This window comes from Chanodichthys erythropterus, chromosome 12 (genome assembly GCF_024489055.1).
Source record: "Chanodichthys erythropterus isolate Z2021 chromosome 12, ASM2448905v1, whole genome shotgun sequence".
Lineage (NCBI taxonomy): Eukaryota > Metazoa > Chordata > Actinopteri > Cypriniformes > Xenocyprididae > Chanodichthys > Chanodichthys erythropterus.
In genome coordinates, this window is record NC_090232.1 from 61092847 (window position 1) to 61105201 (window position 12355).

A 12355-nucleotide genomic window follows, 5' to 3' on the forward strand; every position below is an offset into this window, starting at 1 on the left:
CTGTGGGTAGACCCTCCAGGGGAATGAGGCGGCAGGCCTTGGAGAAACGGTCTACGACGACTAGAATGCATGTGTTACCCTCAGACTCTGGGAGGTCGGTGACGAAGTCGACCCCCAGGTGTGACCAGGGCCTCTCAGGAACGGGCAGAGGATGGAGCTTGCCGGTGGGAAGATGGCGTGGGCTCTTGGAGATGGCGCACTCCCTGCAGCCTCCGTCCTTCTTGGCCACAAAGAAGAAGCTTGAAGCAGCAGGGGAAGTAGACGGGCGGATGTATCCTTGGTTTAGGGCCTCTTTGATATATTCCTCCATGGCCTTCTCCTCCGGTACTGACAGGGGGTATATGCGTCCCCTAGGCACTGGTTCACCCGGCAACAGATCGATGGCGCAGTCCCATGGCCGGTGTGGAGGAAGCTTGGAGGCGCGTTGCGGGCAGAAGACGTCACTGAAGTGGGCATAATCGGGTGGAATGTCGACGGAGCGCTTATCCACAGGACTTTCGATGGAGGTTGCGTTAATGGAGATGTCTTTGGAGAGAGGAGATCTTGGAGTAGGAAGGTCTGGGAAGCAGCTGTAGAAGCAGTGGTCGCCCCACTTCAGGACGTCGCCCGTGCGCCAGGAGATGGTGGGGTTGTGTTGTTCCAACCATGGACGCCCTAGAACCACGTCAGCGGTGGATTCCTCCAGAACCAGCAGATGGATGTTCTCAGTGTGGAAGATACCCACTTGCAGCTGAAGTGGTCCAGTCATCCGTCGGATCATTCTTCGGCTCAGGGGTTTGCCCGTGATGGAGTGGACCTTGTAAACCTTCGGAGAAGGCGAGGTCTTGAGCCCGAGGTGTCGACAGAGGGCGCCGGAGATGAAATTTCCTGCTGACCCTGAATCGAGGAGCGCCACCACTGAAATAGTAGCATTAGCAGCAGTAAGGTTTACTACAGTAGTGAGTGGTTTCATTTTTTGGATTGAGGGAATGATGGCACTCACCACGGGTCGAGGAGGACGAATTGGGCATGTGGAGATTACATGCCCAGGGGAAGCACAATATAGACATAGATTCAGGGTCAGCCGTCTCTGTCTTTCTGTAGAAGATAAGCGGGAGTTATCCACTTGCATTGGTTCACTTGCTGGTTCTGGGGAGCTGACGGGTTCGAACCGACGGAGGAGTGTGGTGGTTGGTGGCTGGCTCTGGTGCTCTAGGAGGCACGACTGCATACGAGAACCCACGCGGATGGCGAGTTGGATGAAGCGTTCGAGTCCTAGGGAGTCCTCGTATGCAGCGAGATGCAACCGCACGTTGGGCTCCAGCCCTTGTCGAAAGGTGGTGATGAGGGCTTGTTCGTTCCAACCACTGGTTGCGGCTAGCGTTCGAAACTGCAAGGCATAATCATTAACACTCTTATTTCCTTGTTTAAGGTTGTACAATTTCTCACCAGTAGACGAGTCGGTCAGGGGTTTTCCGAAGACTTCTCTGAAGTGAGAGACGAATGCAGGGTATGATTTAACGACAGAGCTTCTTTGAGTCCAGAGAGAATCCGCCCATAGAAGGGCCTTACCTTGCAGTTGTGATATTATAAACGCTATTTTAGCCGTGTCGGTGGGGTAGAGGTGCGGTTGCATCTCCAGAACCAACTCACACTGCAGAAGGAATCCGCTGCATTCCTCCGCCGATCCAGAGTAGGGCGCCGGTTTGGCCATGGGACTGGCGGTGAAGACTGGAGAAGCAGCCGTGGCGGTGGATGCGGAAGCGGCAGCAGCGGTGGGTGCTGGTGATGGTGATGGTGGTTGTGAGGTGAGTGCTCGACGTAAAACGTCCACGAGCTCCTGAAAGGGGTCCTGATGGCTCATGCTGATGCTTAGCTGTTACGGTCCGGTCTTCTGTTATAACAGAGACACCGGAGGCAGGAATAAAAGCAGTTAAGATGTTTATTGAGCAAACAGCAGAGCAAAACGGGTGGTGAATGAAGTGGTGGAAGATCTCAGAGGTGGAATGAGAGATAATACTGTCCTAGTAGTTGTTGCAGATGACTGAAGAGGGAGACGCTGGAGAAGGCAGATGGAAACACTCACACACACTGGTAGGTAGGCACACGAGGAGACTGGAGACAATGGAGACGAAGGAGATGATGAGGCTGGGTAAGTATCGCCTTGGGAGTCCTTGAGGTAAGTTTACAACTGGTGTAACACAAACGAGACCGGACAGTGAGTGTGTGTGAGTGTGGGGTTTAAGTGCTGGTGTTGATGACTGATGTGATGAGCTTCAGGTGGCGGTGATTAGTACGCTGGTGATTGGGTGCGCGGGTACTGAAGTGAGGTGGAACCTGACGTGTCTGTGACAATTATCAATACATTAACATTTTTCAAATCCGTTAAAGGATTGTTACGCTGCAATAATTAGGTCAGCTGGAACCGAGAACATTTCCTATAACACTAGATATACCTGTACATCAGAATAAGAATGGCATCTACGCTAATATCTGTCTCTCTGCTTATCCTGAGGTTTGCCGGGTGCTGGATCCAGGCCGTATCCAGATCAGATGGAGAACCTGTGTCTGGACCTGACTACAACGTAGCCCAGGAGACAATGGGCCTACAGATCCAGTTCTGGCTGCATCTATAATTCAGATTTTTAATCCCTGTATCCGCTTACATATATTTATATATAATCTATTTTTTATCTCTATAATAAAAATGTATAATTCAGATTTTGATCTCCATATCCATTTACATATATTATATATATCTTCCAGGGTTTTTTTTCCCTCCTAGGACTTTTTTCCCCAGTGCTAGCATGCTAGGTTTTTCTCCTTTTTTTCCACCCCTGGGAGTCAGCCGACATTGGCTTAATGTAGCACCATCTTGTATGTTACACATTACCACGATTGTTTGTACAGCTTATTTTTAACCACTTCCCTTTTTTCTGTGCTCCTAATATGGGGGCAGTAGACCTAGGGGTGGGGAGTTTGTGGGTGGGGTTCCTGCCCGGTGACTGCCTATAACAGCCTCAGAACTATTATGGCAAACTATGGACTGCAACTTATTATGGCCATTAATGGGCTCTGACCCGCCGTGGTCATCTATGGACTCTAACCTGCCGTGGTTGCCCAAGCCACCTAACCTGTCATGGTTGCCTAAACCACCTGACCTGCCGTGGCTGCCTGAACCACCTGACCTGCCGTGGCCACCTGAACCACCTGACCCACCGTGGCCGCCCGAGGCTCCTGACCCTCCATGGCTGCCCGGGTTCCTGGATCTGCATTGGGGACCTCGTTCCTGTCGACATGCCAGTCTCCAATGCACCCACCCCCCCTCCCTAGCTGTTCCTTTTACGCCGCGAGGACGCGCTTTCCGGGAGGGGGGCGTTATGTCACGATCACGTCTGTTCCTGTCACATCCCGGACTACATTTCCCATGATCCTCCATTGCTTATCACCTGCACTCACTTCACAATCACTCCACACTAATCACCACACCCAGCTGCCACACATTACCTGGACTATAAAAGACTCCTACACACACCACCTCACCACGAGGTCTTGTTTTCCCTGTGATACATTTCCAAGCGTTTATATCTTGTCTGCCTGTCTGTTTCCTGTCTACGATCCTGTGCCGCCTGTCCTGACCTTTGCTTTGTATACTGACCTCTGATTGATATCTGCCAGCCCTGACCCTCTGCTTGTTCCTGACTACGATTCTGCCTGTTCCTTGCTGTACCTGTTTTCTGTTATCTGACCCCTGCCTGTACGACCATGCTCACCTTTTAATAAAGCTGCATTTGGATCTTACCTTGAGTCCTGCTTCGTTACACTAGCCTTGAGGTCATGAACGCATGAACTAACTTTTCTGCATTCTTCATTGAGAGTATATGTCGTAGTTTAGATATATTTTTAAGATGGAAGAATACAGTTTTACAGATGCTAGTAATATGGCCTTCAAATGAAAGATTGGTATCAAAGAGCACACCCAGGTTCCTAACTGACGACGAAGACTTAACAGAGCAGCCATCAAGTGTTAGACAGTATTCTAGATTATTGCGTGAAGAAGTTTTCGGTCCAAAAATTAGAATCTCTGTTTTTCCTGAATTTAGTAGTAGGAAATTACTGGTCATCCAGTTTTTTATATCAGCTATACATTCTGTTAATTTAGCGAATTGGTGATTTTCGTCAGGGAGCGAAGAAATATAGAGCTGAGTATCATCAGCGTAACAATTAAAACTAACGCCATGCTTCCTAATGATATCTCCCAATGGTAGCATGTACAGAGTAAAAAGCAATGGTCCTAGTACTGAGGCTTGCGGTACTCCATATTTAACTTGTGATTGATATGACATCTCATCGTTTACTACTACAAACTGATAACGGTCAGATAAGTATGATTTGAACCATGCCAATGCAATTCCACTAATGCCAGAAGTTGAAGCTTTATTTCTTGTTAATTTAGCCACTGTATCAAATAAATACCAAGGGTTGTGTTTATGTTCTTCTAAAAGTTTTGAAAAATAGGCAGATCTAGCAGTTTTTAAGGCCTTTCTGTACTCAGTCATTTTCTCTCTCCACGAAATGCGAAATACTTCTAGTTTTGTTTTCTTCCAGCTGCACTCCATTTTTCTAACTGCTGTTTTTAGGGCCCGAGTGTGCTCATTATACCATGGTGTTAGATTAATTTCCTTAATCTGAGCAACTGAGTCTAATGTGCTGGAAAAGACAGAGGCAATAGTTTCTGTTGCAATATCAAGGTCTTCTAAGCTGTCTGGTATGCTAAGGTGATGAAACTTATCAGGAAGATTATTTATAAAGCAATCTTTAGTGGTAGAAGTGATGGTTCTACCATATTTATGGCAGGGAGGCAGTTTAGCCTCTTTGACTAAATGTAGTATACACAAGACTAGATAATGATCTGAGATGTCATCACTCTGTTGCAGAATTTCAACGGCATCAATATCGATTCCATGTGACAATATTAGATCTAAAGTATGATTACGACAATGAGTGGGTCCCGACACGTGTTGTCTAACACCAATAGAGTTTAGAATGTCTGTAAATGCCAATCCTAATTTAGGATTTTGCCAATCCTAAAGTTTTTTTTATTATCTACATGGATATTAAAATCACCAACAACAAGGACTTTATCTGCAGCTAGTACTAATTCTGATAGAAAATCGGCAATCTCTTTGATAAAGTCTGTATGGTGTCCTGGTGGCCTGTATACAGTAGCCAACACAAATGTCAACTTACATAATGTTACGTAAAGCACCATCACTTCGAAGGAATTATATTTGAAAGACTTCTGGCTGATACTGTAAACATTACTATAAATTACAGCAACACCTCCCCCTTTTCCTTTCTGACGAGGATTGTGTCGATAATCATAACCTTGAGGACTAGACTCATTTAAAGTAATGTAATTGTCTGGTTTTAGCCAGGTTTCTGCCAAACACAGCACATCTAGATTATTGTCTGTGATAATATCGTTTACAATAAGTGCTTTTGAAGAAAGTGATATAATATTTAACAACCCAAGCTTTATCATTTGTTTATCATTATTATCTCTATTTTTTATTTTTTATAAAATTTTGTTTTTACTAATTCGGGGTACAGACACAGTCTCTATGTGATAATATCTAGGTGCAAGAGTTTCTATGTGTTGGGAATTATCTGACTTCTGTAACGTGAGGCAGCCAGCAGATGGTCGGTTTAGCCAGTCTGTCTGCTTCCTGTCCTGGGCCCCAGTTTGTCATGTTTTAGTTCTGAGACTATGTGCCATATTACTAGAGAGAAGAGCAGCACCATCCCGGGACGGATGAATACCATCTCTTTTCAACAGATCAGGTCTGCCCCAAAAACTTTTCCAATTGTCTATGAAACCTATATTATTCTGCGGACACCACTTAGACAGCCAGCCATTGAGTGAGGATAATCTGCTAACTATCTCATCACTCCTACAAACAGGAAGAGGGCCAGAACAAATTACTTCTCCTGACATTGTACTTGCGAGTTCACACACCTCTTTAATGTTAATTTTAGTGATCTCGGATTGGCGAAGTTGAACATCATTTGTGCCGACGTGAATAATAATTTTAGAGTATTTACGATTAGCATTAGCCAGCACTTTTAAATTTGCTTTGATGTCAGGTGCTCTGGCTCCCGGCAAACATGTGGCTATGGTGGCTGATGTCTCTATTTTCACATTCCGTTTAATAGAATCGCCAATAACTAGGGCACTTTCAACAGGATTCTCAGTGGGTGCGTCACTGAGTGGAGAGAACCTGTTTGATGTTCTTAATGGAACGGAAGAGTGTTGTTTTCCGCGACTAGGCCACCTCACCGTTACCCAAGTGCCCTGCTGCGCGGGCTCTACAGCCGGAACTGAACAATGTACAGAGTTCACTAAGCTAGTCGCATCCAAAACAGTATCTGAAGCCCCTGCATTCTTACTATCCTCGATTAAAGATTGGATGCGTGTCTCTAATTCTGAGATTCTCTCTGTCAGCCTGACTATTTCCCTACATTTATGACATGTAAATCCCTCGTCGCTGGCAGAGAGAGCTACACTGAACGTGACAAACTGAGCAGGAGATGACATGACTCACCGTGTTTGTAGACTGATCCGAGGTACCACAGCTGTTTGATGAACGCGTTGAAAAGGAGCGCGCGAGACTGATGACAAGTTAACAAGCGAGATGCAAACGCGTTGTAACAGCGATTTAGATTCAACTATTACAGGCTAGCAAAGTCAGATTAATGTGGTAGGCAATAATAATAATATAAGCAACAATGAATAAAAATAAGAGATTCAATAAAAGTAAGAGAAAACAAAGCTATACGGAGACTCAAACACCAGCAGCGAGGCAGAGGCAGCGAGGCAGACAGGAGCAATCGAGGAGCAGTAACCAAGGTCTGGCTACGAAGGTCTGGCTACGCGAGACTACATGCACTTTAGAGTTTTCCTACATGGTTTATGGCATTAGACAATGATGTGTTTTGTTGCTCTCCATGCTTGCTACAAACCCATTGTCAGAGCTGACTGACTCAGGGCGGGACTATGCAGTAGGCCTGCACGATTCTGGGAAAAATATGAATCACGATTTTTTAGCTTAGAATTGATATCACGATTCTCTACAACGATTTTTTTTCTCATGAAATGTAATGTTTATTGCACACATGAACCATGACAAAACAAAACAAATTGGAAGTACCAAAAATATTTGTTTTGGCACCTATAGAACATTGCACATCACCACAAGCCTGTAGAGGCTTCAATATAGAACTACCGCGCTCGCTTGACGAGTGAAACACGAGACTAGCGTTCACACCAAACGCGAATAGAGCGTCAAATTCGCGTCTACCGCGTCTAGTTTGCCGCTAGAACATTTTGAATGCATTCGCGCGTCTAGAGCGAAATAGACGCGCGTAAAAAACAAGCGTATGAAGCGAAATTGACACGCGTCCGAGGCGAAATCCGCTTCTTGTGGGAGGGGCAAGTGCTAGGCGGTTGTCTGTTTGCAAGATGGCTGATGTTGATCGTGCGTTCATCGAGAGAGATACCGCTTTGTTTGTATTTGCTCTGGAGAGCAGAAAAGCGGCGTAGGAGTCAGCGTCGCGGGAAGGCTGCGGGTCGATAAACGTGTACGTGACTCAAAAGTGAAATGTGTACAACTTACCAGGTAGCCCAATCTCCTCACCGACACTCTTCCAAGCGAGGGCCTTCTTATTCCTGTCTGAAGTATGAACTTGTGTCATAAATCTCTGTGTGACTGCTCACTGATAATATCAGTCGTTCTTCCATTTTGAATGAGTGACTTCGGACGGGCCTGCCGCCACAGCAGCAAGCAGGCTCCTGATTGGCATAAATTCGCGCCGCGTTAACCAAAGTTCAAATTTTTCAACTCGGGCGTCAGACGCGAATTCGCGTCAAACGCTAAATGCACAAAAAGCACCATTCGCGCGAAACGCCTCATTCGCGCCGCGAGACGTCCAGTGCGCGTAAACGCGTCTTTACATTGACTTAACATTGAAATCATTCGCGCCAGACGCTCTATTCGCGTTTGGTGTGAACAGGCGCTTTGTCGTTGGCTGAGGGTGAAGAGCGGTCCTTTCAAAATAAAGGCTGATTTTTTTTTTTTTTTTTTTTAAATCGAAGTCATTTAAAAATTAAATCTTGAACAGGGTGAATCGAGATCGCGATTTTATAACGATTTATCGTGCAGGCCTACTATGCAGTGGGCGTGGCCAAATGACTGTGCCAGACAAGAGTGGCTAATAGAAAAGTTCTTTCATGGTGGCGCTGAGATACCACCCACTGAAGTGCAGCTTCACTTGAATTCAAAACTTTTCCACTCGCAAGCAAAGGTTTTAGAGTCGCAAACAATGATGGCAGAATTTGTGTACGTAATGAAAACTGTACAAAGAAAAGCTTTTTTTTTTTGCACTTCAAAGAGTTTTGTTATCAGTTACTATATTTTTGTAATTAAAAAAAAAAGTTTTAAGACTTTTTATTTGCAATTTTTGCTCTCAAACACAGGTAGCCTATGTTTGAATAAAAAAAGACAAGCATAATTCCAGTGATAAACAAACAATAGTTATATTTGTATTAGTTTATATTTATATCAGTAATTGAGTAAATGAGGAAATTCATCATGTAACAACAAACTGACACATTTTACTCTCTAAATAAACTGAATATCATATCCTGTGAAACTGAAAAACCATCCCTAATTTCCAAGTAAAGTATTTTGTTGTGATTTTTGAGCGTCATGATATCCATATTCTGCAGTGGACTGTGCTTTTTTATGTAATAGGTTTCAGGTTTTTATGCTGAAAAGTGGCTTTTCAGACACATATTAAGTCATGTCCTACACTAAATTACATTGGTGGTGATTCTAAATTGAAAAATTCTGCCTCCTTTTGTGATAAAGTCCTCTGCCTAAAACAGGGCTATATGAGATGAACAAACATGGCAGTCAATTCACGCAGCATAAAGCCACAGTGAGGCTGCTAACCTATCAGAGCAGCCTCTTACCCCTTTTTGTGGTCTTCACCCCTTTACCCAGCACCCTTCCCTTCTTCACATCTGTCCATCATACTCACCACATGCTTTTCCCTCCTTCCATCTTTGTGCTCAGCTATCCTGTCTTTTCTCTTGATAAATTTGTTCATTTTCTGTTAAAATTTCAATACAGTTGTACTAGAAGTTCTACCTTAGCGCCATTAGTGGATATCACCTGTTATTTCTTTCACATGAGTAACTGTTGTTATTATTTGCATGCCATGACCAATTTCACGTATTGTTTTCTAGAGAATTGTATTGTTGGTACTGGTTTCAAATAATCTCTTCCAAGCACCTGCACTGAAAACAATTTAATAAACATGTTTTATTGCCTCGTGTCTGTTTGACAATGAACAATGAGGTGAGAGGGAGAATAAATATTGCATAAAAATGCCAAGGGGGGTTATACGGGATGAAGTGTCTTAAAATATAGTACAAGTGCAGATCAAAGGCTGTTTCTAAAAATATTTAGTATGTTACTAACATTCTAACCTGTATTATCTAAGTGGTGACAATTTTTATTGTCATTTCTCCTTTCTGTACACCAACAGAAAGGTTTGTCATGAGATCCAGACTAAATGCATCACCTTCATGTAAAATTTTCCAAACTCACAAATTCTTTCATTTAGCATGCATAATATAATGGGAACAATCATAGAAACAAAATGGGTTGGAGCTATCAAGATGAGAACAGATGGCCCATAATTGCCTCGTGGAAGAAGCCAGGGAGTCAATTTTTACTGGTCTCAAGGGAGTGGCAGATGCAAAAAGTGCAGGTGCATTTGTTTTGATCTGAGATGGCCTAAAGGAGTGATTTGAAAAATATGCATCATGCACACATTATTGCAGAATTTAACAAAGCAAGATTGCTTCGTTTCGGCAAGACCATGATAAGGCAGGGTGCTTTCATTAGGGGCCAAAGAGGTAAACATGGGAAAGCTCGCTCATGACAGGCGCGTGAAACTGCAACAGATGCGGCACAAATTAAAGCCGAATCATCATGCAGAGATAAATCAGGAGCACATCAATAGGGGAAAAAACATGGCACATTTTCCCTTGTGTCGTTACAATTTCACATTTGAAGAAGTCATCCCTCAAATTTACTCTTTTTTAGAATTTACTTTGCACTTTAAGGTATATTAAAAAGAACAGTAGATATGTGAATTAATAATATTTATTTTAGTAACATTTATTTTATTTCAAATTGTAAAAGCAAATAAATAAAGAAAAAAATCACACATACATAAATATACAAAAATGATTATCCAGTATTATCTAAGAAATCTTGTGAAATCTTGTGTCCTTAATAAGCTATAAGCAATAATGAACGAACGAGTATTTTTTTTTTTTTTTATCCAAAAACTGACATATTGAGTTTTGATCCCTTATAGCACTATGCCAGTGGTGTAGTCTAGTTTTTTGTAGTGAGTATACTGTGAACCTTCTGCCTTGTCAGTCCCCTCACCTCAAAATCTAACTCCTCAAAAACAGTAGCATTAGCTAATAATTTTCCACCGGAGCTTTAGCTAGCTGGCTAACGTTGTGTTCTTTCCTACTGTGTTCAATGACTCAATTCATCAAGCTGTAGCTAACGTTAGCTAAGTCTATGTCAACAGAGCTCCTGGGTAACTTATATACCAGAAAATATTAAAATTATTGAAACCATTCAGGGCTCAACGCTAAGGATTTTTTCTGCTGGCCCAGTTGGGCCAGTAGTTCAAATTTTTACTTGACCTGCCAAAATTTTCTGGGCCCCACAACAAAAAAATTAATAAAAGTAAAAGACAAGAAAATGGGCCTATAAAATAAGCATAGTTATTGATTTCATTGTTTTTGATAAATTTAACTTCAATACATAAGGTTATGACACCAAAAGCTACTAGATTTATTTTAAATATTATTAGACAAATAAACAGTAAGTAGTAAAATAGTAACAAATAATCAAATTACGAGTAATAGCACAAATAAATACAACAGAACAAACATATAAATGAAATGGTGCTTTTCAAGTTTTTTATGTAGGTTTAAACAGAAGATTTTCAGGTACAGAAATTGTAATCTAATGTATAACTATAGAATAGATAACTTTATTAAAGTTAATCAAGAGCAGTTACAGATGCATAAAAAATGTTTTTAATGTTCAAAATATAAAACGTTAAATACTGTTATTTGAAATTTTTAAAAATGAAGACACTTTAAATATGAAATTTAACCCGCCAGTAGGTGGCAGCGAATCACTGTTAATGAGCGAATCATTGAGATTCAACCGATTCATTCAAGCGGCTGATTCATTCAGGAAGTGTTGCTCAGAGACGCAAAACAATTCGGTGCGGTGGACTTTGGAACTATTTTCGTTGGTGAAATACAGCGAAACAGACGATTTGGTGTCTAAAATGTAAGTCACTTGATATTAAGTTCTTGTTCATTAAATTGTATGCTGAATAAAATCAATATCACATTTGTAATCATGCTAATATTTGGGAAAAACGGAGCTCTTTGTGTAATATTGATTAACTTTATTAAATTATATATGAAATATATACAGGGCCATTTTTGCCCCTTATCTTGAATTTTGGGGGCATTTTAATAGACTAAATCACGCAGTGAAAGCGTACACTTTAACCGTTGGTAACAATAACTATGCTGTTTCTTGTAACATAAGACTGTTTTTGTAAAGTGAGGGACATACTCGATAATTTCAGATCGTTAAATCAACAATTATCCTACGATATTATAGACGATATATAACGCACACCCTACAGCACTGGCCCGATCGGGCAAGTGACCAGTGCGTCTACTGTCCCGAGCGTCGTTCACACTGGCCCCGGGCCATCGGGCAGTCCTGTCGAGCCCTGCCATCACTCACCAAATTCAGTCAGGTAAATCGCCGAGACCAGGTGTGCTTTCAGCTTCTGATGGTGGTCTGTGATGCAAGGCCCTTTGCGTTAATATTTCCATGCACTCGCGCGCCCTTCTGGCACGCGCATCTGTTCACAGTTCACTGAATCGCAGGTCGCAGTTCACCGAATCTCGCACTCCCTTCTGGCAGGTGCACCTGTTCATAGTTCACTGAATATCACCCCCCCCCCCCCCCCCCCCCTTTCAAAAAAAAAATCTACACGATTCAAGTAGGTCACCTATTTTGGTTTCAAAACGGCGAATTTCGCCGAAAGGTGAGGGATTTTCATGCCTGAACATTAGCCTAAATTTGACGTTACGTGACATTGTTTACAAGCGGTTATTAACGTCTTTCCGCAGTTGAAACACAGATTATGCGAATACACAAGACATGATATGGATTTCATTAAGTTGTTC

At 42.6% G+C, this 12355-nt stretch overlaps 1 protein-coding gene across 1 annotated transcript; it reads right to left on the minus strand.

The window, feature by feature from the left end:
• Positions 1-5758: 5758 nt before the first annotated feature.
• LOC137032505 (uncharacterized) lies at positions 5759-7734 on the minus strand (the record flags this gene model as incomplete). Its single annotated transcript, XM_067404264.1, has 2 exons — positions 7656-7734; positions 5759-6348 (listed from the first exon to the last, which is right to left on the minus strand). Coding segments are annotated over exons 1-2 (669 nt in total), but the record flags the coding sequence as incomplete, so codon positions are not given.
• Between the last annotated feature and the right edge of the window lie 4621 nt (positions 7735-12355).